General features: G+C 46.4%; 2 protein-coding genes across 4 annotated transcripts; one reads left to right on the top strand and one right to left on the bottom strand.

The window, feature by feature from the left end:
• Positions 1-119: 119 nt before the first annotated feature.
• Positions 120-12157, top strand: LOC142884982 (dipeptidyl peptidase 9-like). Of its 3 annotated transcripts, none has more exons than XM_076021036.1 (21): positions 120-273; positions 1402-1492; positions 1624-1862; positions 2097-2209; positions 2343-2516; positions 2753-2921; positions 3175-3285; positions 3384-3512; positions 3593-3654; positions 3788-3888; positions 4043-4220; positions 4333-4492; positions 4598-4677; positions 5249-5401; positions 6284-6419; positions 7601-7746; positions 7919-8065; positions 8356-8508; positions 9276-9418; positions 9715-9826; positions 10998-12157. In XM_076021036.1, the coding sequence occupies exons 2-21, from the start codon at positions 1437-1439 to the stop codon at positions 11088-11090; spliced, it is 2655 nt and encodes an 884-aa protein (XP_075877151.1). In that variant the 5' UTR covers positions 120-273; positions 1402-1436; the 3' UTR covers positions 11091-12157. The 3 variants fall into 3 exon arrangements, with proteins under 3 accessions (XP_075877151.1, XP_075877149.1, XP_075877150.1); XM_076021034.1 differs by having other exon boundaries at positions 2750-2921; XM_076021035.1 differs by having other exon boundaries at positions 135-273; positions 1365-1492; positions 2750-2921.
• A 3147-nt stretch (positions 12158-15304) lies between these two features.
• On the bottom strand, positions 15305-21658 carry angptl4 (angiopoietin-like 4). The gene is made up of 7 exons (XM_076021033.1): positions 21025-21658; positions 20313-20423; positions 20096-20180; positions 17290-17403; positions 17097-17192; positions 16671-16955; positions 15305-16593 (listed from the first exon to the last, which is right to left on the bottom strand). Exons 1-7 carry the CDS (start codon positions 21556-21558, stop codon positions 16409-16411), a joined length of 1410 nt encoding a protein of 469 aa, XP_075877148.1. The 5' UTR covers positions 21559-21658; the 3' UTR covers positions 15305-16408.
• Between the last annotated feature and the right edge of the window lie 4214 nt (positions 21659-25872).

The raw sequence follows: 25872 nt of genomic DNA, 5'->3' as shown, positions 1-25872 counted from the left end.
AGTTAAAAAGCAATTCTTAAAGGGTCATACACGTCGCATCTTTAGTTTGCCCACTGTTACCGGCAAACGGTCCTGTGCGACCCTAAAAATGTTCCGGCGTGTACGTCAACCTCAGCGAAGGTTCCTCCTTTTTCCGTTCGGAAAGCCAGCTAGCTACAGTTTGTGTGTGGCCGCTCTGGGCCATGGATGCAACCTCAACCAGTTACACGATTTGTTTAATGACACCGGGCTAATAAACTACAGCTCTTGCTGAAATAAACAGTGGCCAGATCGGTAAGTGTTTATCCTAAATTAACTTCTCTTTGTTAAGATGAGTGTCTACGAGTCTCTTGGTAGAGACGCACCACAAACCTAACGGCAAGCCCTGCTCGTAGCTAGCCTAGCAAGCTAGCGTTAGTTAGCACCAGAATCAAACTGACAGACCGGAGCTGTCAAGTCATAACGAAGCTAGGCGAGGTTTTTAAAACATAGTCGCGGCTTTATAACGGTAGCTGTCTAAGGCTTCGTGGATTAAGCATTCAGTGCCGTACAAACAAATGTCAGCAACGTTCATTTATTGACTTCCCGGCGTTTTACAGTGTGAATGAGTAGTTGAAAGACGAGAACAAAGATCTATTGTAGGCTAGCGCACAATTAACATCAAACGTTTATTCTGGCATTTTCACTTATGTTATTTTTTTCTATGAATTAGTCCGAGAGGAAACAAAACCCACACAAACATAAACAGCAAGTCGGGCCTTTCCGTGTTCCTGAATGTGTTGCAATATTATTCGGTTATTTTCACGATTTTCTTATACAATGGTCAGAGGCCACGCCAAGTTTTAGTTTCTAATGTATATGTATTTCTGAACGCTACTGCTCAATTGTAAAGTGTTATTGTATCGTCATTAAAGGGTCATTATAACACCTAAGTATTCAAACACTTCCGTCAGATCCTCCAAACACACATCAGATGATATTTTCACCGATGATGCTGGGTGTTGTTGATACTTTATGACGCCGCTGGCCCATGCTGAGTTATTACACTGGTTACTCTATTTATTTTCAGCTTCACTGCTGCTTATTAACAGATTAAAGGTGTTCCAACAATGACAGTACATTGTCTGACTGACCCTTATCAACTTTACTGCAGCAGAATTGTCTCGAATACTAAGAGTGAATAATATTTTACACCGTACTAATCCCGTCCTCAACACAAAGAAAAGAATGCTGGGAATTTCCTTTGCCCTGCTCCTGATCTTTGGCGGATTTAAAAATAAATAAATATATAAATATATATATCGGTTGTGTTTATCCTACCTGAAACCAGCCTGCTAAAGATGTAATAAGAATTTAAAGGAGGCTGTTTGATTGTGTTATTCCAGTAGCCTGGACTCAACCTTCTGCTGTGCTGTTTCACAGGTTACAGAGTTGGAGTGAGGTGCGTTGACCGTTGAATGCATAGAGTCAAGAAAGTCAAACTTGGTGACAAAAGAGAAGGTATCTGGAAAAGGTACTGTACAAAGTCCACGCTTTGCTTGTATTCCAGAAAGACGGAAAGATGACGTTTGACATATCAAATTAAAAGTACAGACGTGGTTTGGTTTCATCATCGCTTAATGCCTTTTACATGTTGACACGCAGCTGTGTGAGAGTTAGCATGACGGCTGTGGACGGCCTTTCGGACAACACTGAGGTGGTGGAGATGGAGGACGTCCCGTCTCAGTTCTTTGTGGAGAAACACTCGTGGGAAGGCCTGCGGGACATTATCCACTGTAGCCGGAAGTACTCTGGCATGATTGCCAACAAGGCTCCTCATGACTTCCAGTTTGTAAAGAAGAGGGATGAGAATGGACCCCACTCCCACCGCTTATACTATCTCGGTGAGTTGTGTGAGGCTGACGCCTGACGCAAGTGTCAGCCTGTTATTTTCTAATTTCATTTTTTTTTTAATTTGCTGTTAGCTCTGTAGTGGTCACGTCTTCAAGCTCAAGGCGAAACAATGTGATTTGGTCATGTTACTTAAAGTTTCCATGCTGCTCTCCCTTTCCACTCTGAACAAGCTTTGTTGTTTCTTGTTGTTAATGTTGTCTCTGTCTGTTTTATGTGTGTCACAGGAATGCCATACGGAAGCAGAGAGAACTCATTGCTCTACTCAGAAATCCCCAAGAAAGTCCGGAAAGAGGCCCTCCTGGTGTTGTCATGGAAACAGATGCTGGATCATTTTCAGGTGCATTTCCTCTCACTTCAGTAACAGTAACAACTTACTGTGCATGTTTGTATGAAGAAATGCACATGTCCATGCAAACCTTGATACACTTCTGTATGTTTTAATGCCCTGGTTAATTGCTATTTTCCTACAGGCTACACCACACCAGGGCGCTTACTCCAGGGAGGAGGAGCTGCTGAGAGAGCGCAAACGCCTGGGAGCCTTTGGTATCACCTCCTATGACTACCACGCCCAGACGGGTCTATTCCTCTTCCAGGCCAGCAACAGCCTGTTCTACTGTCAGGACGGAGGCTACAATGGCTTCATCGTGAGTTAATAAATCGCTGTCTTGGTGTGAGATTGCTAAAACACAATAGTGAGATGTATAAACTAAAGCCACAATCAACTTCAAGTCCCGGACTAGTTATGTTCAGTCTGCAGTGGAAGTTAGTTATGACATCTTAAGTACACTCTAAGACCGTTTTAAGCTTTAGGTTTTTTTTGTCCTTAGAAATTCCTTCTTTTTTTGCCTTTGGCTAAGACTGCGCATGTTGGTTTTAGCAGTCTGCTCCTGTAAAGCCAGTGGAGATTAAGACGCAGTGCTCAGGGACACGCATGGACCCCAAGATCTGCCCTGGAGATCCAGACTTCATAGCCTTCATCAACAACAACGACTTGTGGATCGCCCACCTGAAGACTGGAGAGGAGCGGAGACTCACCTTCTGCCACAAAGGTTTGAGGACTCTGGCTTTCGTCACAGCTTTAAAAGCAGCCGGTACAATAAACTGTCCAGCCTCACAGGCGTGGACATCCTGCTTCACTCACCATAAAGCTGCAACTGATGTGACTTTACCATCCTGCTCAATAGAAGCATGTAACTCAAATGGTGTATTTCACCTGTAAAGGTTAGAATGCATTTTATGAGATCATTCCTGTGACAAATGCTACATCATTAAAATACCATCTGCTTTAATCTGGTCCTCCAGGTGTGGACAGTGTGAAGGAGGACCCCAAGTCAGCAGGTGTTGCCACGTTTGTCATCCAGGAGGAGTTTGACCGTTTCACCGGCTACTGGTGGAGTCCGTCGGCTGTCGAAGGTCTGAGAGAAAACAAAACATTCATACACTTTGAAATGGAAGCCAGTTAGAAACTGAAAAATCACCATGACACTGATGAGACTTTCTCCCGCTATCAGAGCCTCATGGTGGTAAAACTGTGTACCTGCTGTATGAAGAGGTGGACGAGACAGAAGTAGAGATTATTCACGTTCCATCACCGGCGCTAGAAGAGCGAAAGGCAGACGCGTACAGATACCCGCGCACAGGTCGGTGTAGTTCCACATTATGGAGCGCTGAACAAAATGGTCTTTTAAGCGGTTCTGTAATCATATTTCACCTACAACAGGTAGCAAAAACCCACAGGCTACTCTCAAACTGGTAGAGATTAAGACAGACCATCAAGGAAGGGTGAGGTTCTCACTCTCGCTTTCCACGTCTTTTTCCTCTCAGGTGTAGAAACGACGGTCTTCCTCATAATTGTGTGTGTGTGTGTGTGTGTGTGTGTGTGTGTGTGTGTGTGTGTGTGTGTGTGTACTTGCAGATCGTGAGCACGCAAGATAAAGAACTGGTGGTACCTTTCACCTCCTTGTTTCCCGGCACAGAATACATCGCAAGAGTCGGATGGACGAGCGACGGCAAATAGTCAGTGTCACCGTGCTTTAGTGCCGCCATTAGATGAATATCATCTTTGTGAAATTCTTTTTTAATATAACAGCATCTTGACCTGGAGTCGCTTCTGTTCCTCGATCCAATCAGGGCACCGCAGTAACAGTTTGCTATTCTCTGCTCCCCCTAGTGGCTGGGCAGTGCTTCTGGACCGCAGCCAGAGGAAACTCCAGCTGGTCCTGCTGCCCCCGTCCCTTTTCATCCCCGTCACAGACGACCCGGCTCAGAGGCAGGAGAGTCTGGAGGCCGTTCCCAGCAACGCACAGCCGTACGTCATCTACGAAGAGACCACCGACGTCTGGATTAACGTCAGTCCCTTTCACACACGCAGTGTTCGGTTGGTGATAAACCTACTCCCTCGAAAGGTCACGCTGATTATTTTCTCTCTTTCTTTCTGTCTTTCTCTCTCTCTCTCTGCAGGTTCATGATATTTTTTATCCGTTCGTTCAGACGACAGAAGAAGAATTCACCTTCATTTGGGTGAATGAGTCCAAAACAGGTTTTAGCCATTTATATAAAATCACATCCCTTTTACAAGCGGGCTGCCACCGCTGGGCAGAGGGCTACCACCACACAGAGGGTGAGGAACCAGGAGATATCGCTGCACTTATTATTTTTTGATTGAACAACCTGTTTGCGTTAATGTCTTATCTCTTTCCTTATCTGTATTATTGTATTTATTTAGGAGACTTCAAATGTGCAATCAAGGAGGAGGTTACATTGACCAGTGGAGAGTGGGAGGTGCTGGCAAGACACGGCTCCAAGGTCAGACACATTTGAAAGTTGAAAGGTTTTGGAAAACTCCCCCCAGGGTTTCCAGTTTTTCTTTTGTCTTGTTTTTAATTTCCAGACATAAATGAAACTGAACTTTAACGTGTTATAGCAGACAGGCCTTGTGTCTGCACAAATGCACTTCTCCTCTCCTGCCACATTAATGGGGGAGAGACTTAAGCTGTTATTTTCAAGTAGCTTATTAAGTTAACACTTGAATTTATTTTTTGATGGCTGCATTTGTTGACCAGTTCCGTTTCGTTTCCCAGACTCTTCTGAATGCAGCTGACGTATGCAGCTCTCATTTCCTCAATTTAAAAGTCACACAAGCTGTATCATTTGTATCCCAACATGCATTGCAGCTTGGCTTTCTGTCAAGACAAGAATAGAAGGAAGGGTGGGGGCAGTTCGTGACACAGCCAGACGTCTTCTGCCGGCCAGGCTGTTGCAATTATTAGCACTTTAGCTCAAGTGAATTTCACTCACGTCTTTCTTCTACAGGATTTTGCACGTCTTGATCCTACTTGACTTCCTCTCATTGTGTCCTCTCATGGTGCTTTGGTAGATCTGGGTGAATGAGTCGGCGAAGCTGGTGTACTTCCAGGGCACCAGAGACACTCCTCTGGAGCACCACCTCTACGTGGTCAGCTATGATTCACCTGGAGACGTTGTCAGGTTGACCAAGCCTGGCTTCTCACATAGCTGCTCAGTCAGTCAGGTAAAAAACAAATAAATAAAAGGACCTGTTTATCTACCTATACCTACCTATGGTGTGGTGCAGGTGTTTATGCTGGTGTTGAGGTGTTTTATTTAGCCAGTTGTGTAGACTTTTTGATGATTTTATATATATTTATATATACACACACACACACACACACACACACACAATGCCACAGGAGGTCATTCCTACCCGTGGCCATCAAACTTTATAACTCCTCCGCTTATGCAGGGAGGGAATCTGACACGCGGGTCTGAAAATATTGCATGTGTATATGTGCAATTGTAGTTTCAGTTGTTTCTCTGTCACTTATTTTTATGCTAGTTTTCATTTCTTTGATTTTATTCTATGCTCTATTTCTGCTATATTATAGTGTTTCTGTGTCTTGGGAGCTATCTGGCACAAGAATTTCCATTGGGATTAATAAAGTTTGTCTTATCTCATCTTATATAATTACATATATACAGGTACGACCCAGAAAATTAGAATATCCTGAAAAGGTTGTTGTATTTCTGCAATTCAACTTAAAAAGTGCATTTGACATATTATATAAACCAATAATTTGCAAATCAATATATTTCAAGTTTTTATTTCTTTGGATTTTGCTGATCAGGTCTTGCAGCTTAAAAAAACCCCTCAAATTTTATAATATTTTTCTGAGTTTGTGGGTTTGTGGTTTTAATAAGCTAAAATCTTAATCAGCAAAGTTGCAACAAGGAACTGCTTGAGAGATGTCAATTTGCGTGTAATGGCTCAATAAAATTTGTTGGTTTCATCTTTTATGTTTCATTGCCAAAATAAACTTGATACTTGATAATCTAATTTTTCGGGTAGTACTGTATATGTAACTTTGATGCATTTCTCCCCTTTTGCTTTCTTTAGAACTTTGACTTTTTCGTCAGCCACTACAGCAACGTAAGCACGCCTCCCTGTGTGCACGTCTACAAGCTGAGCAGCTCTGAAGGCGACCCACTGCACGTCGTGCCTGAGTTCTGGGCCAGCATGATGGAGTCACCAGGTAAACACTCTGTCCGAGAGAACCCACGCGTCTCCGCTCCTCCCTTGACTCGCATCAAGTGTGAAGGTTGTCGGACTGTCTGCGGCTTTATTTCTGGAAGAAATCAATAGCGACATGTGAGCAGGGGAAGGTTGAAGTCTTTGATTAGAACAAGGACGGTCTGTGAGTAGCACGCCGATGCCCTCCAGACGCTCCTGACAGCCATCAGATAATGTTGTGACAAGAAGCCAATTCTTTTCAGCCTTGTTGTTGTTGTTTGTGTGTTTGTTGCATTCACAGTTGCCTCTGCCTATTTCGTTGGGCCTGATGTTTCAGTGACGTGATGCTTACACTCTAATTCATTATTTTTTAAACAGTGCAATCAGGCACACAGAGTAGATTTGTGCCTCTTTATTTAATAAAGTCAGTATTCTCACTAGCACTGCTCTGTTGTGTTAAGTGACTGAGTCACTGAAGCTAATAGTTATCGCCAATCAGGCCTTTCTTTATGTGAATTTGCAATATTGTACAATTACTGGTGCAGTGAGCCCACTGTAGCTCAGGAGGTAGAGCCGGTTGTCCAATGACCCAAAGGTTGGCGGTTCAAATCCTGCTCCATCCCAGTCTGTCACTGTGTCCTTGGGCAAGACACGCAACCCACATTGCCTCGTACGTACGATTGTGAGTGGATGTTGGGTGGTGGTTGGAGGATTGGCTGCTGTGCTTCTGTCAGTCTGACTCAGGGCAGCTGTGGCTACACATGTAGCTGAACCACCACCACCAGTGTGCATGTGGTGTGAATGAATAATGGGTTCAACATAAAGTGCTTTAAGTGCCTAGAAAAGCACTATATAAATCCAATGCATTATTATTATTATTATTAATAATTATAAAACGCCACAAATCTCCAGAAAACAGTAGCAACTGCATATTTAGCCCTCTGCTTCCAGCCTCCCCCTAAAAAAACGATGCGTTGTCGGACCTTCAGCGTGTCTGAAAAGGGGCTAAAAACAAAGGCAGTTTAACAAGGGGCCACTCACCTGGGAGAGATATCAATGCCCTTTATGACATAAAGAAGGGCTAATATCTAGTTGTGTGTGTTCCAAATAAAGTGGAGCGAGCAAAAGAAGGACAGGGGGGACTTGTATCACTGACTGGAAGGAGACTCAGGTTATTGTTGTATTATTGTTTGCGTGTTTCAGGTTGCCCCGGAGATTACAATCCGCCAGAGATCTTTGACTTCCCTGGGAAGTCAGGCTTCCAGCTGTACGGGATGGTGTATAAACCTCACAACCTGCAGGCTGGCAAGAAGCATCCCACTGTGCTCTTTGTGTATGGAGGCCCACAGGTTTGTGAATCCAGTCAGTCTGGAACAGCCACGTCAGTGACTGTAATGCTGTAATGCATCCATCTATCATCGATCTATCCATCCATTCATACCTATCTATTTTATCTTATTGCCCATTTTTTCCAGATTTAGAATACATTGAATAATCCTTTTTGTTTTGCCTTTTGTTCAGGTGCAACTGGTGAACAACTCCTTCAAGGGGATGAAATACCTTCGTCTGAACACGCTGGCCTCTCTCGGCTACGCTGTGGTGGTCATCGATGGTAGGGGCTCCTGTCAGAGGGGCCTTGAATTTGAAGGAGCGCTGAAAAACAAAATGGTGAGGGAGTCAAACAACCTCTGCAGACGTATTTACAACTATTGTGGTAAATGGACTGCACTTATATAGCGCTTTTCCAGCACCTTCAGCACCCCAAAGCGCTTTACAAAGGCACCCATTCACCCATTCACGCACACATTCATACACCAATGGGTGGCCATGCAAGGCGGACTAGGATGGAGCGGGATTTGAACCGCCAACCTCCAATGATCGATTCCTTTCGATCATTGGACAACCCGCTCTACCTCCTGAGCTATTGAATAACCTCTCGGCCTGTCTGTCTGTCTCAGGGCCAGGTGGAGATTGAGGACCAGGTGGAGGGGCTGCAGTACGTGGCGGAGAAGTTCAACTTTGTGGACCTCAGTCGTGTTGCCATTCATGGCTGGTCCTACGGCGGCTTCCTGTCTTTAATGGGACTCATCCAGCGGCCCAACGTCTTCAAGGTTTGCACTGCCATTTGTCTCTCAGTCCTTTTTATATGCTTGCCTTATCTCTTCTCTTCTCTGTCTCTTTTTCTATTCCATTAGTTTGCATAATAACAATAAGAATAATACTAAGAAGAAGAATGATAATAGCTTTTACAGATTGCAGTAAAACTGACTTGTTTTACACTCTGAGCTGCATCACAGCGTTTATTATTCAAATCCTGAATAGAAGACTAGGTGGAAGCTGTGATGTAGTAACCACATGCATCCACATGGTGTCTGTCCTGTTCAGGATGTGAGCGCATTGCTTTTATATGGTGCTGCCTTGGGTTATGTTATTGCCACAAATCTTTATTATTTGTCTGCAATGAAGACGGCACAACAGCTGGACTATGGAAGCTTGTTAATTCTTTATAAGTGACTGAAACAATGAATTGAAAGGCCCAGTGTGAAACATTGCTGTCTTGGCATGCAATGAAATATCAGTGTGTGTCTTTTTTTGTGAGATAAAGTCACTAAAAATAAATAACTCTTGTTCCTTATGTGCTTTTCATGAGCCCAGAACATTGATCACTGCAAGGTTTTGTATTTTTCTTAATTTAAACCTGACATGACAGCTGTAATAAGCATTATATTTTAACACTGTTTGGAATCTGCTTTCTGACCTTTAGCTGTTGGTAAATCTTCCACACGGGGATTTTAAGCTTTATTCTCTCAGTTCATTAATCTAATGATTTATTCTTTTGTCTGTCGCTCCACCTGACTGTGTCGTGTTCCTGTGACAGCTGGCAATTGCTGGCGCTCCGGTGACGGTGTGGATGGCCTATGACACGGGCTACACTGAGCGCTACATGGACGTGCCTGAGAACAACCAGCAGGGTTACGAGGAAGGTTCTGTGGCTCTGCACGTGGACAAACTGCCCAGCGAGTGAGTGCATAGCTGGTGCCCGCGCATGTGAAATTCTAACTACTGATTGCAGCACTTTAAATATTTCAACCACTCACCTGGCAGACTGGCTCAAGCCTTTCAGGCACGCCGGGCACCAGGAGAACCTGAAACTGTTGAAGCTAAACAAGAGAGGTCTCTGAGGTCCTCAGAGAGCCAGGATGGACGGCCTTTTTAAATAACACACTTGTTTTATCACAGGATCCACATCAATTACATTGTGAAAGCTGTCGTGTTATAGTATTTTAATCCTGTCACTGTCGTTTTTGTGACTTCAGACCCAACCGTTTGCTGATTCTCCATGGATTCCTAGATGAGAACGTGCACTTTTTCCACACCAATTTCCTCGTGTCCCAGATAATCCGTGCTGGGAAGCCCTACCAGCTTCAGGTTAGTGTCTCAAGACTCATCTCACCCACTCTCACATGCATTTGGGGCTGCTGTAAAAAAATATATTTGTACGGGAGATGGCCATTATGATTGCAATTGTCCGTAGGTGTGTGTCTGTGTGCGCGCATGCGTGTGTGTTTGTGTGAATAGCTGTTTGTCTTTCAATGTGGCCCTGTGATGAATTGGTGACTTGTCCAGGATGTAACCTTGCCTTCGCTCCATGACAGCTGAGATGGGCTCCAGCAAACCCACTTCCAGCGACTCTGAGTGCGGGAGGAAGCGAACATAAAAGATAGATGGATGGTCATTATTTTGATAATGATGGCTTTTAGACAGACATAACTCACCCAGAGTACCTATTAAAAGTCTGCAATATCAGTCAAATTATAGCTGCAACTTGCCATAGCAACAGCTGGGATAGGCTCCAGCAGACCCTCGTGACCCTGAGCTCGGGAAGAAGCGGGTATGGAAAATGGATGGATGGACTTGCCATAGCAATAGTTGTTAAAAGGCAGGTTTCCATCTTCTTCCAATCATAAACAAATGGATAAATGTACATCCAAATGTTTTGCTAGAACTTGGTGAACAACAGCAGCTGTTTCTGCTGAAGAGGAAAGACACTGAAATATCCACAAACCTTCCGAAATCAATCAACAAGGCGACTGTCCTGACATGACAAACTTTGTTGTTCCAACACATGCCACTTCCTTTCAATCAATCAATCAATCAATCAATCAATCAACCAATCAAACAAACACTTTATTAGTCCCTGAAAGGCACTTTAAAAGGCATAATGAGCAGCGGTAGAGACAAACATCAGACAACATGAAACATTCACAAGTGCTTCAGTTAAAAAGGTCCTAGTCGCTGTCAATGACAAAGTGCTGTGTGCATCCAGTCTGTTGAAGGGCTGGACAGTGATGTTGAGACAGGGAGGGGTCAGTGTTCAGAGGTAGTACTGCTGCAGGAACCAACAGGGTCAGTGTTCAGAGGTAGTACTGCTGCAGGAACCAACAGTACCCGTCCATTCACTGTGACTTTCTTACTCATGAGACTGTCCACATTCCACAGCTGCTGTTCTTCCTGTCATGTCCTACGCTGAAGATGCTTCTGTTCACGCCGGCTTCAGCAGGACGGCGATCACTCTGACGCTGCCTCTGCCTCTTTGCAGGTTTACCCCAACGAGCGACACAGTATTCGCTGCCCAGAGTCTGGAGAGCACTATGAAATAATGCTGCTGCACTTTCTACAACAATACCTCTGAGCTGAGACGGCAGTGGAGAAGAGAAGTGCTGTCTGTACCCCAACCCAACAACCCCACCCGCCCACCTGCTCTGCCCTCCTCCCACCACCCAGCCCGTCTCCTTCAAGACGGCCTCCAACTAATCATGTGACCTCCCTGTCCTCCCCCTTCCCTCCCCTCCCCTCCCCTGTCTCTCTCTCTCTCTCTGGTTTTCGCCACTTGCTCGCTCTGTCTCCCTCACGTACGTGTGTCCGTGTCGTCGCTCCTCATCCTCCCCCATCCTCTCGTCGTCTCCCCCGTCCCCCCTTCGTCTACAATCTGGGAAACGATTTCCGAGCAAAGACGTTTGGTGACTCACCCTCGAAGCCGAACAAAAGCAAAGGACAAGGAGAGAACAATCCGACAGGCTGTGTCACACTGACTTGCCGCCCGCCCTCTTCCTCATCAAACCCTGATGAGTTTTAATTCCATTGTATTTTTGCGTTTTTTGCCAAATCATGTCATCAAATCCCCGCTCGCCCTTGCTCTAATAACTCCAATCAACTCCTGGTCGGAGAGCCGCCCGCCCGCACACACGATATGGAGAATGGTGGCCCCACACACACACACACACACACACACACAGACTCGCAGGCATGAGCTTCCACGCTTCACATTCATCTTGACACCTACAGTCACAGCACCTGCGGTCACTATGTGGGCTCACAACCTGCAGCCCCTCTTTTAGCTGTCATTTCAAAATGAAAAAAAGCCTTTTGTGGATTTTTATTCTTTTCTTTTTAAAACGAGGGCCTGAAGGAAGCCGCCCCTCAAAGTGTCTGCGCTGCCCTCCTCCCCCCCTCCATCTCCCCCCCACCCCCACCCACCCCACACACACACACATCACATCACTCGAGACGTCTGTTTGCCTTCTTAACACATAATTTATATTTGCCAAAGTACCTCTTGACTCTTGATCATGCTGGTATTTCCTTTTTTTTTAATGCAATAGAGACAAGAGGAGGGTGAGCACTGGAGTCTTAAAACAGCTTTGTACCACCGTAATACAATTTGTACATGATTATGAATAAATGTATGAATCAATCACACGCTCTGCTGCATGCTGCTCTTTGTTTTTACTCGCACGTCATGTGTTGTGTTGCAGCAGTGTTTTCGGGAAGACTTAAAAAAAGAAATGTTAGAGTGGCCAGTCCCTCATAAAAATGAAAATATTTTCCTTTTAGCCATGGTAGCATTGGCGTCATCTTCCCTTTTTAAATGAGAGATGTAGCTGACCGGATGTCACTGATGAATCAGAAATGGTGAGGAGCCGGAATCAACTGGCTGTGGTTCTTCCTCCTAACAGGGAACTCCTGTCACATGATGAGTCCCTTGCCTGGACGTGTAATTCGCTGCTTGAGCTGCTCCTCACTGCACAGTATGAACCACTGACTGACTACTAGTCGATCGAGTGCTGGAGTGACGTCCTGACTCCAGCAGGAGTCTTTGAAATGTCCAGTGTGTAAAAATGAGGGTTAACTACTGGTTTATTGAAAACAGACCAATGAATAGCAATAATTATTATTGATAGTCATGCGTAGCATTATGCCCAAGGATGAACTATCACATTAGTTATAGGTATCAACCAATATATAGCATTGTTTGTTTATAAGATCCTTGGACTAAACAGTTCCCCAGTGGTCACCACTGTTTTTGTCCCTAAAACTCAAAAATGTTCCTGTGGATTAGAGAAAATCTCAATTAAGATTGAAATGTCAGTTTTGAGTGAACCATCCCGTCAGAATGATACGTGAAAGTGACATCTTCTTAACGTGCTGCTGCCTCGGAACGAGTGGCATCCTGGTAGGTGTAGCACAGCACTCTGTGCAGCTCTCCTCCCTGCTTCCATCTGGAGCTCTCGGCTGAAGAATTCTAAATCTTCTCCGTGAGCCACGACCGACCTGAACTCTGCGAGACACCACCGCACCCTTCCCTGCAGCCGCCACCTCTGCAGCATTATAATCAGCACAGCCTCTCAGGGCTGTCTTTACAAGTGCAATGACAGTGGTCAGAGCGTTGCCAGCTGATGCTGTTATCATGATGTTATTGATTCAACCTGCACTGTTTAGTCAATGTGGCACCTGCAGAGGAGGAAGTTAATGTTTTGGGTTTTTTTGCACAGAAAAGTCCAACATGATAAAGGAAGGACTAAGGACTTGTTGTGGATCTATTGCTACCTTTGTCGACCTGAAAACCTCAGTGGATGAGTTGACAAACCAATGAGATTGTTGTTTATCTGTTTTAGAATGGGTGGTGAGAAGAGGCAGAGTTTATCAAAGGTCAGAACTGTTGCTTTGGCAACACACAGTGGTCATGACTCACTCGGAATCCAACCCACTCTCCTGGCTGGCTGGGTGGAGATGGTTTGGAAAAAGTGAAACCTTAAACAAAACCAGGACACTGCCTTTGTTTTGCGGAGTTGCCAGTTTGCCAAAAGGAGAAGGGAGCAAAGTGTTAAAAAAAGAAATTTAGTGTCCACCACACCCTGTTCAGCTCAGGATTTGGACCTTCTGTTTGACTTTAGTTGTCTTACTCTGCTCTCTCTCTCTGTCTTTGTGTGTCCCAAAGACCCGCTTGGTTTTAATCTGTGGCAGCCGCATCTCATTGTCTCACCTCCATTGGTGTATTTAGCCGCCCCTGTTTGTTCCCCACTTTAACAGGTGACCCCAGTATTACCTCCTGCAGTAACTCTCTTCTTGAACTTGTTGCTGGTGTTTTTGGACCCTTTTGTCCTTGAACCTTTTTATGATGGAGGGATAATCGTCATCCAGGACCCAGACGTAAGGAAATGCATGATGCATTGGTGAAAATATGTGGAGCTTTTGGCAAGAAAATGTGTTGTTGTAACCTGCTGGCAAACATTCTGACAAACCCTGGTTTTAAAATGTCATCTTGTATGATATGAGGATCGCAATGTTTACATTTCCCGAATGTAATGAGAAGAATCTTGCAACCTCATGGCCTATGCACCAAAACAGAAGTGGTTGTTGCTTCAAGATGTGAAGAGATAGTTCAACTTTCAGTATCTATCTTTTGGTGTTAGAATTGTGTGTTCTGTGTTCTCATTTTATTTTAACTTCTCCACAGTGCTTCTCCTCTATTGTCTGACAGCTCTGAAAGTTCTCTCTTTCTCCCTCTCTCTGTCTCTCGCTCTTTCTCACAACAAAACATGCTCTCTGCTAACATTTTCACCATCCACCTCATTTCTACCAAAATTAATACAGAGAAAATACATCCTGCTCTTGGTTTAAAGAGGGACTGATCCTGCAGAGTCGGCCCATACCTTGGTTTGGTGCCCCTAGTGGCCGGGTGCACCTCCATTTGGTTTTGTGAATTTGCTGGGTTTCTCTCTTGCACCGTTTCTGTGTTTGCAGCTTGTTTGCAGCCCTCAGCCACTGGACTTCAAACAGCACTGCATGGAGTGATTTATTTGCTAAAATATGACCCCGTTTTTCTCCCTTACTTAGGAAAAAGAGCCCATGCATCATTATTGTTATACACTCTAAGAATCGGATACCAAATAATAATGGCAACCGGAAACTTTTTCTGGGCCCCGACCCTTGGTTTGGGAAACACTGCCACGAAGCAAACGCTGAACTGACAAGCTCTCAGGTGCCCGCGTTTGCCCACAGCTTACTCTGACTTAAACTGGATGAGAGGGTGAGCTGTCAGCGAGCGCTCGTCACGTCAGTTGATCCCGGCCCGTTTGGCACGGCTCGCTCACGGAATCAGCATGGATGAGCGACACGGAGAGAGTGAAGGCCTGCCACGGGAGCAGAGAGCTGTGTGCTGAGAAATCAGGGCTGACACCTCCTCGGGTTTGATTCCAGCTCAGGTAATTAAGCGTATGAAGGCCTCTGACACGTGCCATTTGACACAGCAGGAAGTGGCGGGAGAAACTCTTCCTGAGCCAACTGGCTGAATAATGTCCCAGTGTCCCAAAGTCAGGGACGTATTTATTCATTGCAAAATAGTCACAGTTACAATGATAACACCTGTCCACCTTGATTCCTTTATTACAGAAAAAGCTTCTCTTTTTTTTTTTAATAATGTCCTCCCTTGTCAACAACATAGTTGAACTAAATAAAGCACTAGGATTGTATTATTTATTGAAAAGCTTGTGAATATTTTATTTTGTTCTGGTTTTCTTCTCTTGCACTACTTTGGGAAGGAACACAGACACAGAAAAGCTCCAGTCTCCTTAAATCAGTTTTATTGGCTCCTTGGTGCCAAAACTCAGATTATTTTCTTTATAAAAAAACAACAACTGTACATCAAGTACGCCACATAAAACAATATAAATTACAAACAGGCAGCAGCAACAACAACACATATATTGATTATTTTACAGCATCTTAAATAAGAGAAGAACAGAGCTACGAGGACAAAACTGTCGAGTCACAAGAACAGATGAAGTCACAAGGAGCTAGACGTCCATAAAAAGACACATTACAATTCTTCACTTTGTACAAAAAGAGCAACAAAAAAAACCCCTCTCCAAACTCAACACGAGTCAATATGACTCAACGTGACTAGAATCTCCACGGAAAAGTAAAGTTAGTGATGGAAAATATGATTCGAGGTTGCAGGCGGAAGATAAAAGCTGACGTGGTCTTCAGCATTCGCCAACAGTCAACACAGTTTCTGCACCGTAATCCTGGTTTACAGTCATTAATAACTTTACATAATGCTTTGGACACTAATCTCATGTTCGTTTGTAAAAAAAAAAAAAAAAAAGAAAAAGAAAGAAAAAAAGAGTCTTTGTTTGACCATTTGGTCCGTACCGCTGACCTCGAACAGGCGCTGTCGCCTGGTCGCTGTTTCAGCGCCGCATGCGACTGTCGCTGGGTCGACCGTCCCGCTGACTGGCTGCAGCAAACCACTAGACACGGCTGACAAAACAGGCTGGGCGATGTGCACCGACTTGTCCTCAGTTCATTACGGTCGGCAGGCTGAGACTCGCCCGGCCGAGACGCTCCCCCCGCCTCTACATCAGGGATCAACCGCAGTGGAGGAACACATGAACAATAAAAACAACATCCACTCTGTCCCCATTTGATCTGTGCAAAGCAGAGAAATCAGCTCTTCCTCTTCCAAACAGAGCTTCTTTCTTTTCTTTTCTTGCACTTTTCGCTTCTACTTAAAAGGGCCTCGGGAAAGGTGTGGGAGCGCTCCAGAATGAGGTCACCGGAGAAACGGAAACCTTAGCCCTAATTAATAAAGCCCGTAGAAGAAGAAAGGCGAGACTCAAAAAATAAAAATCTACATCGACCGTCTTGGTTTCTTTGCGTCACTTCTTTTTAAGACGGTCTCTGGACGGCAGCGGGAGCGATCATCATCATGCTGCTCTTCAGAGGGTAGTAGCGGCCCCGCCAGGACTTCCAGAAGATGCCCTGCTTCCTCTGGTGGCGCTGCTTGGGCGGCGGACTCTGGAAGTATCTGCCATTCAGGTTGGAGCGTCCGCAGTTGCTGAACCACCAGCCGCCTGTGGGGGTTAAAACATTGTGTTAGGACGCAGCCTGCGGGTTCCGCCCCATCACTCCGACGGAAGTTTAGACTCACCGGAGAGCTGCTTGGCGCAGTTGATGTCGCTCTTTCGGTCGTTGTCCTGGTCGTGGGTGGAGAAGGGCAGGCCTGCGGAGGTGTCCGTCCCCAGCGAGGTCTCCAGGGGGCTCAGGGGTTCGTCCTTCTGCACCCACAGCGAGTACTTGGAGTCGCGGCCGCCCAGGCGGAAGGGCAGCTGGACGCTGGCCACGTCGCCCGTCCAATCGGCGAACTTCATCTTGAGGACGTAGCCGCCAGCTTTGGAGATGGAGTGGATCTTCTCCAGACCCATCCAGAACTCTCCTGGAGAAGAGGAGGAGAAGCCGCGAGTGAATCCACTTCCTGCCAGCGACTCTCGGAGGCTGGCGGTGTGAGCTGAGCTGACGCTGCCCCGTCCGGTCTTCACGATAAGTGAAAGTCACAAAGTGTCCAAAGCATATTTACCGTTCAGGCTGCCAAAGCCCTTCTCGTAGGCCTCCCACAGCTGGTCGAAATCCACCGAGCCGTCTTGGCGCCTTTGTATCACCGTCCAACCGCCATCTGTGTTGAACAAATAATAAGAAAGGGGGGTCAGTCGGGTAAAGTTCCATTGATCTAATAAGGCAGCAGTTTGAAGCAGCGGTGGCAGCGGCTCTACCTGTGGTCATCTCGCAGAAGACCTTGAAGGGCTCGGCGTCCTGCGGCTGGATGACGTAGACGCCGCTGGTGGCTCCGCCCCTCAGGAAGAGCTCGTGACAGTCAGACGGCATCTCTGCAAGAAAGGAAACAAAACCACGTCACAAAAACAGCTTCCAGCTTTGCCGCCCTGCTGACCTGCTTTCTAATTACGTGTCGACTCGGCTTCATCTGACTCCCTTGAACTCTGCGGGGTTTGCAGTGTCAGAAGAAGGAGAAGAAGAAGAAGAAGAAGAAGAAGAAGAAGAAGAAGAAGAAGAAGACGACAAAAGAACCCCCACAAGGTTTGTTTTGGTTTTGCGGCCCTGGAATGTTGCGCATGTGTTCCAACTAAAGATGGCGAACGAGACGTTGTTTACTCCCAGTTTTCATAAATAGGTCAGAGACCGTTGAGTAACCGGCTCGGCTACGCGGTTCCTCAGTGCCGCCCAACTTCCCTCAAGGAAGCACAAACACAGGGCTATCACCCAGAGAGCTTATCTGGCAGATAGAAGTGTCCTGAGCGCAGCCATAACAAGGCGAGAAGTGACAACTTTCTTCCTGCTTACAAATATGACCTTTCTCCCACTTCCCAAGCCGGTGCGGCCGGGCTATTGGGTTACACACACTGCTCGCCTTTACAACCACCGCCACCTCCCCCGCCACTAAGAGGGGTCGCACCTCACCAACCCCCCCACCAACACCACCTCGTCACACTCCGTTCACATGCGCAGCAGCCAGACTGTGACGTAGGCGCGCATGGCCGGAGCATGCACAGGGTGTGATCGGAGGATGGTGAGGAGGTGCAGTGGGGGTGGGGTGAGTGGGAATTGGAGCTGCCGAGTGTCTGACTGATGAGGCTCAAGACAAATAACAGCCTCCAGGACACTGCAGCGGCCGACATACGGCTAATTACAGGCCTCCCTGTGCGACAGCAGCAGGCATTTGCTGGAAAGAAGAAAGGGGAATAGAGGACACGGAGGTGTGGATTCAGGTACATCAGGGGGATGAAAATGACAAAATGATGCGCAACGTGCCTTCGTTCAGAGATGAAGATGACCTGAAGCTGGCGAGGAGGCGGCCACAATGTTTGTACGGTAGCTGGGAACTGTTTCCGTGACATCAGAAAACAGGGGCTACACATAAGAGTTACAATTTGGAGCTAGCAAACAAGCTAACAAACTGGAAATTGCTGATGAATGATGGCACAGTAATGCCAAAGTCATCCACTGTCTACATTGCAGGTTGTTCTTCCTGCCAGTGTGTGGTTCACCTCCTTCTTTTTTGACGCTAAAGGTAAAGAAACACAATAACTTGGAGTTGATCGTTATAGATGCCAAATAAACAATAGTTTGTTTTGTTGCCACTTTGTCTTCCACACTGGAACTTCAGCTTTAACATTCATATTAATCTATTCGACATTTTTTTGGATATTATTTTTCCCCATTGACCTGTGCTTCCTCCGACCAGCAGTGGTTGTGGTTTGCCTGAGGGTCAGCGGCACTCCTGAACTTTGGCACACTTGTCATTATTCACTACAGCTGGGGGAGAAGAAGGAGACAGAGGTGGTGGTGGTGTTTAGGGATGGGGGAGGAGAGGATGGCTGAAGTGGAGCAAGCAGAGGAGGAGGAGGAGGAGGATGAGAAGGAGGAGGAGAGACATCTGACTCTGACAGATCTAGGGGAAAGGTTGCTCATTCCTGGGGGATGCACAAGTGTTTGTTTTACAATCAGAAGGAGGGATGTTTTTTCAAAGAAGCAGTGAACCTGAATGGGTCTTCCCAACACTGCAGGATGTCTGTACAAAGTTCGCAGATAAATATAGACTTACCCCCCCCCCCCCCCCCCCCATTTCCCTCCCTTTTTGTCTTGGCGTAGGAAGCTGTAATCTGAGGAACATTGCACTCTAAGATCTATAGAAACGTTTCCTGCATCTTTTTTTTCCTCCCCCTCGGCCCCTCTTTCTACAAACGAGTGCGAGTAATCCCACTAAGCAGTGTGACCCCGACTTGAAAGGGGAACTTTCCCCCAGTTGAAACCTGGCCAGAAAAATTTATTCTGCACATTTCTCAAATCCCGCTGATGTCACAGCTCAGGGGCGTTATTGTGATTTCTGCTGCTGGCCTGATCCCGACTCCTGCCTCAGCCATGTTCACCTTTCACCCACTTCTCATTTGCTCCTGCTCAGATTTGAACTGCGAATTAGCTTGTTCCAGAAATGAAGGTTAAGGCCGAAATGTGAACATCTGAGGATGCCGAGTGTTTACCTCAGACTGTTTTGTCTTTCCCCACCAGTTTTAAACTAAGACCGGATCATTCTGCTGATCCAGTCACCGTTTAGCATGGCTGCACACTGAGGGCATCAATTATTGCCTTTTAAAATGACAGCAAGCAAGGAAGGCCCAGTATGTGGTGGGATTTGGTCCACTGAGCCTTTAATCTGACTGTTTTTGTTGTTGCTTGTTAAACATTTAGAAATTCGGACACTAGTCTGACAAAAAACGTTATTTCACAGACCAGCTTTGTCGACACGGCTGTGTCGACAATTAAAACTAAGACAAAGTCCATCAGTCGACAATTTCTGGCATCAGATGGCTTCAGTGAGCGAGCGGGGAGGCGCGAGGCCAAATTGATTAGGTTGCTTGATTTTAATTGCTAGTGATTTAAGCGTCTTTATGGCGGGACAAAACAGATGGTCTGCCACATTTGGCGCCAGATTTGGTCAAGTCGACTTAATGCGCAGCAAAGACGGGATTTCAAGAGGCGCTTCCCGCGGCTCCACGCACTCACCGGCTGGTGCGTCACGCTGCTCCGCCGAAGGGTCGGTGCCGCCGCTGCTTCGGCTGCTGCTGCTGCTGTGTCTGGACTGCTGCACCTAGAAGTTAAAAGGAAAAAAATGTTGAGAAAATAAAGTTCGAAGATCGAGGATAATAAAGTAAAGTTACTCCTGTGTGATGATGGTTGTGGGTCGACGCGCAGGCGTCCTGCATAAAAATGTTCCCCCCACCTGACTCTGCAGCGTCCTGATGCGCACGTTCTGCTTGTCGAGCTTCTCCTGCTGGAGGCTGATGCGCTCCAGGAGATCGTCGATGCGCTTGTTCTGCGCCTCCAACATCAGCTGAGAAGAAGAACGACACACATTCAGCACGTTTTCTTCATGGTTTGTAATTCATCAATTCAAACGTGCCTTTCAAAAGCCACTTTATTTTGAAAGAACGCATTCTTGTTGACTGCGAAGCAAAGGAGCACTTTCCCACACCTCAATGACAACCGCGCGTCCTTCCCAGCCCCGGATGTGGCGAGGTTACATAACTGGCTCGTTACTCGGGATTTTTCCATCCCACCAGAAAACCTGTCAGGCTGCTGAGTGCCTGCCGCCGCCGCTTCCGCTCCTCATGTGCCGCGCGCACGCGCTGCCCTCTTTTTTGTCTTTCATGCACGTACTCCACGTTCCTCGCGCCTTGGAGGCTTGTTAACCCCGCGCCCCCGCCCCCACCCCCTCCTTGTCCTGTGTGGGTTTTGATTTACGGCCCTCTGGGCTCACAGCACGGAAAACAAACATGCAGAGGGAACGTTCTCTGGAGTGCAAAAGTCCCTGGGAGTGCAATAACACTTTGTACCCGGCGAGTCTCTGTGCACTCAGCGTGTCTCCGCCTTCATCTCAACACACAAACAGCCTTTTTCGTGATGCTAACACTCGGGGGGGAACCTTTTCTCACCTGGATGTGTCGAGCGTCGCTGCCGTTCCTGCCGCCGGCGTCCGGCTCGTGCAGCGTGGCCGCCGCGCCCCCTTGCAGCATGCTGTCCACCTTCTCCTCCAGCCGGCTCATCCTGGCGCTCATGGCCCTCCGCTCCAGCTGCATCTCCTCCGCCTTCTCCCTCAGCTCGGCTGTGACGTTGAGCAGCTGGCCCTCCCTCTCCTCCAGGCCCTGGGCACGCAGCCTCAGGGCCTCGCCCTCCACCTGCAGCCGCTTGCTCTCCTTGCCCAGCTCTGTCACCGTGCGATTGAAGACCTTCAGCTTGCTGGAGATGTCCCTCATCTGGACTTTGGTTTTGTCCACGTGCTCCTTCAGCCCCTGGCCCAGCTGCAGCAGGCCGTGGGCGATGACGTTGACGTCGTCCCAGGCGGCGTACTGCACCCGCTTCTCCTTGGCGGCGGCGCCAGCCGGAGAGCTCCCTTTCCTGTCGAAAGGGAAACTGGTGCACATGAGCACCACCATGAAGAGGGTCAAGGTGGCCAGTGTGGTCTTCATGGCTGGAGTTCAGAAGGGTGTGTTGTGTCCTGTGTCTGTCTGTGGCCTGTCCTCTTGGCTTTGGATGTGTGAGCTCAGGCTCCCTGGCTGGAGTCTCTCAGCGCCTTGGTTATATAGTTTCTCAGCCCTCAAGTGTAGTTGAGCCGAGCCTGCCATTGGCCGGCTGGGCAGAGGGAGGGGTGCAGTCACTCTCAGGTTTCTGATCCCTCCTCCGCCTCCACTCTCTGTTAACTATTCATGTCAGAGGCAGAGTAGGGAGAGGAGGGAGAGGCCGTGATATAACAGAGAGGATGTCTTTTGTGCAGCTGCGGTAGGCACGGTTGCATTATCTGCAGGGGGAAAGTGGGCGTCTGATCTCTCCTCCCGCAGTGAGACAAATATCTACCTCCAGTGTGCATCGGATATCAGTCAGATATCGGGCTGAGTCCGATATCTGATCCATCCATCAGCACAGGAACTCCAACAGGTTGATCATTACACAAGATGCCAGATAAAACTCTGTCTGTCCGGTGTTCACAGTGAGTTTTAGGAGGTGTTGCAACAGATTTCTAAGAATTCCTCCAGATATTCAACAGACTGGTGTGAACTGAGGTTTAAAATGGAGCCTATGCAGGTTTCCTGACTGCCAGTACACAGCACAGCCACAAAATGTTGAGACTCATCTTTCTTAAATGATTAATCGTTACTTATTACTGAAACTGATTTTATTCTGTCAGTATGCACACAGTTTGAAAAGAAGCTCTTGTCAGTTTTTTGTGTATCAATCTGTTAAAGCAGATGTTTCTCTTATCTTTTAATATAGCTATATTAATATCCATATCGCCTGTGAAGCTGCACCAAGAATCATTTAAAGTCAAATTAAGAAAACTGTTCTAACCTTTTTCAAAGAAAAAAATAATCTGCTGATATCAGGACACAATGCAAAAAGTCAAACTTCCTGCCACGGATTGGAAACTAAATTTTCTGTGACTAATTAGCTCTTATCTGTCAAACTTATTATGTAAGATTATATCCTTTTATAAAAACCCATCCTTCCTTAAAGATAAACCAATCTAAAAAAACAAAAACAAAATATATTTAATAAACAAGATATGGTCAAAATAAACACATTATAGCAGCTATCTGTTAAGGCAGAACGGCACGGCAAGATCTCGTCAGGTCGATGACGATGATGTGAGCTCTATCACTCTGCTGCAGACATCAGTGGAAGAACGTGCGCAACGATTTGGCCCGAGGCGGTCAGCAGCAAAGATCTGCTGCCGGGAACCTGCGAGGACTGTGAGAATTAGGGGAAAGTTCACAGCACAGAGAACACCCAAATTACTGCCTGTGTGGGGTTTTCTTTTCTGTTTTAAATACCTCAGTCAGAGGGAGAGAGAGAGAGAGAGAGAGAGAGAGAGAGAGAGAGAGGGAGAGAGAGAGAATGAGAGGGAAGCGGCAGGTCTACGTGATCCAGAGCCACATTACAAAGAAGGAGCTGGTTTAACCCCCTCCTGTCTGCAGCCCAGACTAACTGGGTGAAAGGTAACAGGGAGACTGCTGACAGCACCAGGAATTACCCGGCCCTCGGTAATGTGTGCGGTATTTGATGAGCACGCATGACTTTTCTCATAAATCCCGGGGCGCAGTCGTGGATTCCTCAAGGATGACAGGCGACGGCAGCTTTGCATTTTTATGAGAGATTATTATTTTTGATTCAACTTTGATGCTGTCGAAGGGTGGAGCGGGGTCAGCGAGGACAGATCAGTCGCGCTGACGGCTCTTTGTGCCCACTGCGCTAATAATTCACGTCCTTCCATGGAATGGAAACATATTTCGCGTGGCTGAAATTGTTTTTTGAACGTTAGGGTAAAAAAGTGTATCATAGGTGTTATGATTAAATCCAGATCTTAACTGTCAGGTTTCCATTAATCAGGATATTTAGCTCTGTGTTTACATCCTCCTGCTGGGTTTTAGCTTTCTGCTAAAACTGATGCTTTGTTGGATGTCTGATAACCAAATCAGGCTGGGAGTGTTGTTACTAACCCTGGAGGGGTATCATTGAGGTACCCATACCCTTTTTGACATCACAATGGGCGGATTCCCAAAGCTGTATGTTTTAGCATGCATTAAAATACCAAAAACATTTAGACCAAATACAGCAAAACATTTTCTAAAATATGGAATAAGCAAAAGCATTGAGAGGTGGATTTCATTTTTGGCAGGCTGGAGACCCACAGTGTCGTCAGAAAACAGTGATAATGCAGTTTCATTGAGGCGTCTTCGGTTGCTTGGCGCTGCCTTGTGCTTTAAAACAAAACGTACGTGACAAACAACATGTTGTCAAACCAGTGTTAGCGACCCCCGTGCCCTCATCACCATTCACATCTCTTGCATGAGTAAAAACAGAAACACTGTCATAGTACTAAAGTGCTGACAAAACACATCACAAGAACAAGGCCCTTAAATGTAAATGTGGTCCTGAAAAACACACCAAAAGAACCTGTAAAATAAGGTTGTTTTGCAGGAACAGCAGGACACTCCTGTGGCTGACGTCTCTCAAAGATGAAAACACTTATCCACTCATTGCATCAACTGGTGCAAGACAAGCAGTCTATTTTCATAAAACCGAGCGTCACGTTTGGGCCATGCAGGAACACGTCTCCTCCGGATCTTGTTAAAAAGCCCCAGACGAGTTCTTGGCGGTGTGCACGCCTCGCCACAGCTGCTTATTCCATTTCCCCAAAATGGCCGCTCCCATCTGTAGCCGGCACTGTGACCTTTTACCCACATTCCCGGCTTCGGAACATCTGTAAATCCCAGAGCAGCCCCCGGAGTTAGTCATATAACATGAATGGGAAGAAAAGGAAGACGGAGAAGAAGAAGAAAAAAAAGAAACAGGTGCACGGTTGCTCTCAGTGAAACACTGATTCCCATGAAGACAACGTGATTGTCCAGCTGCGGCTGTTTCAGCAGGTTTTACGAGGCTCCGTGCTTTGTGAATTCTATCAAATTCAACATTCATTCATTCATTCATTTTCCATTCCCGCTTCTTCCTGAGTTCAAGGTCGCGGGGGTCTGCTGGAGCCTATCCCAGCTGTCGTAGGGCGAAGGCAGGGTGACACCCTGGACAAATCGCCAGTTCATCGCAGGGCCAAATTCAAGATTATTGGCAAACATGGTCTGGACTTCAATTCCAAGAGGAAATGAAAGTGTGTCTCAGTACTCCACACTGCAGTAAATCAACCTTTAGATGGTAGGACAAGCAGACAGGCCGACTTTTTTTTTGTGTGTGGACTCATCTAGCAATTGATGCTATTGATAGCTGTGTCTCTTGAAGCACAGCTGGCTTGAGTTTAATCAGGAATGTACAGTAAGTCAATTCAAAGGTTGATTTATAGGCGGACAGTTGCAAAACGTCACACACGGATGTGGCTGAATGATCCAAAGTGTTAACCTGTGACCAAGCTGCGGGACGTAGCTACAGATGGTTTACAGAAAATTTGGATTTTTTTTGATTTTGAAGAATTAGGTCTGTGTCTGCAAGTGTCGGATTCAGGGTAATCTGGATTGATAAGTGCACACAATGCAAATAAACTTGAAAACGTGGTGAAATCGTGGAGTTCTGACTGGGTGGATTTACATCCACTCAGTCACCTAACGGATGGGGTTTCCAAAACTCATCACTGCCTCCTAGTGGTGCAAATCCAAAGTGACGCAAAGGAGCCTCCACCCTCTTGACCGCCATCTCTTCAGCTCAAGCGAGAGGACGTAATCAGAAGTAAAACCAGAGTGAAATCAACAAAACAGCAGTATCCATACAAGGGCAATGGCAAGGGACACTGGTCGTGCAGATCAACAGTGAAGGAAAAGTTGCATTCTCGAGGTTTGCAAGTTTTTCAGCTCTCATAACCACGTGAGCATCATTGAACTGCACAGAAGTTAGTGAAAGCTAACAATAATCACTATATAGTTAGAAGGCCAATTACAGTCACCTCTTAAGATCTCCACTTTTCACCAGGGCTCCAGTGAAGCAGCTGTGCATGAATAATAATGAAATACATCTTTTTAAACATAAACAAACAGAATTCCTCCATATATCTCATTGACACAGAAAAAACACTGGCTGTGGGTGTTCGACCCTGAGGGAGGTATAAATGCTCCCTGTGACATCACAAAGGGCCAAGGGGTTTTAGCACACACTCGGTGAAAAAGCTGGGCAAGCCGAAGAAACAGAGGATGGACTTTTCTCATTTCTTGGGGAATTCACTGACTGGAAAGAGACCGTTTAAATCGATAAAGAGAATTCTTGCATAGGAACCTTTATGGCAGAGA

The sequence above is a fragment of the Nelusetta ayraudi genome, unplaced genomic scaffold (assembly GCF_046127955.1).
Source record: "Nelusetta ayraudi isolate G7.1 ecotype Tasmania unplaced genomic scaffold, CSIRO-AGI_Nayr_v1 ptg000011l, whole genome shotgun sequence".
Lineage (NCBI taxonomy): Eukaryota > Metazoa > Chordata > Actinopteri > Tetraodontiformes > Monacanthidae > Nelusetta > Nelusetta ayraudi.
This window is presented reverse-complemented; position numbering and strand designations above follow the sequence as displayed.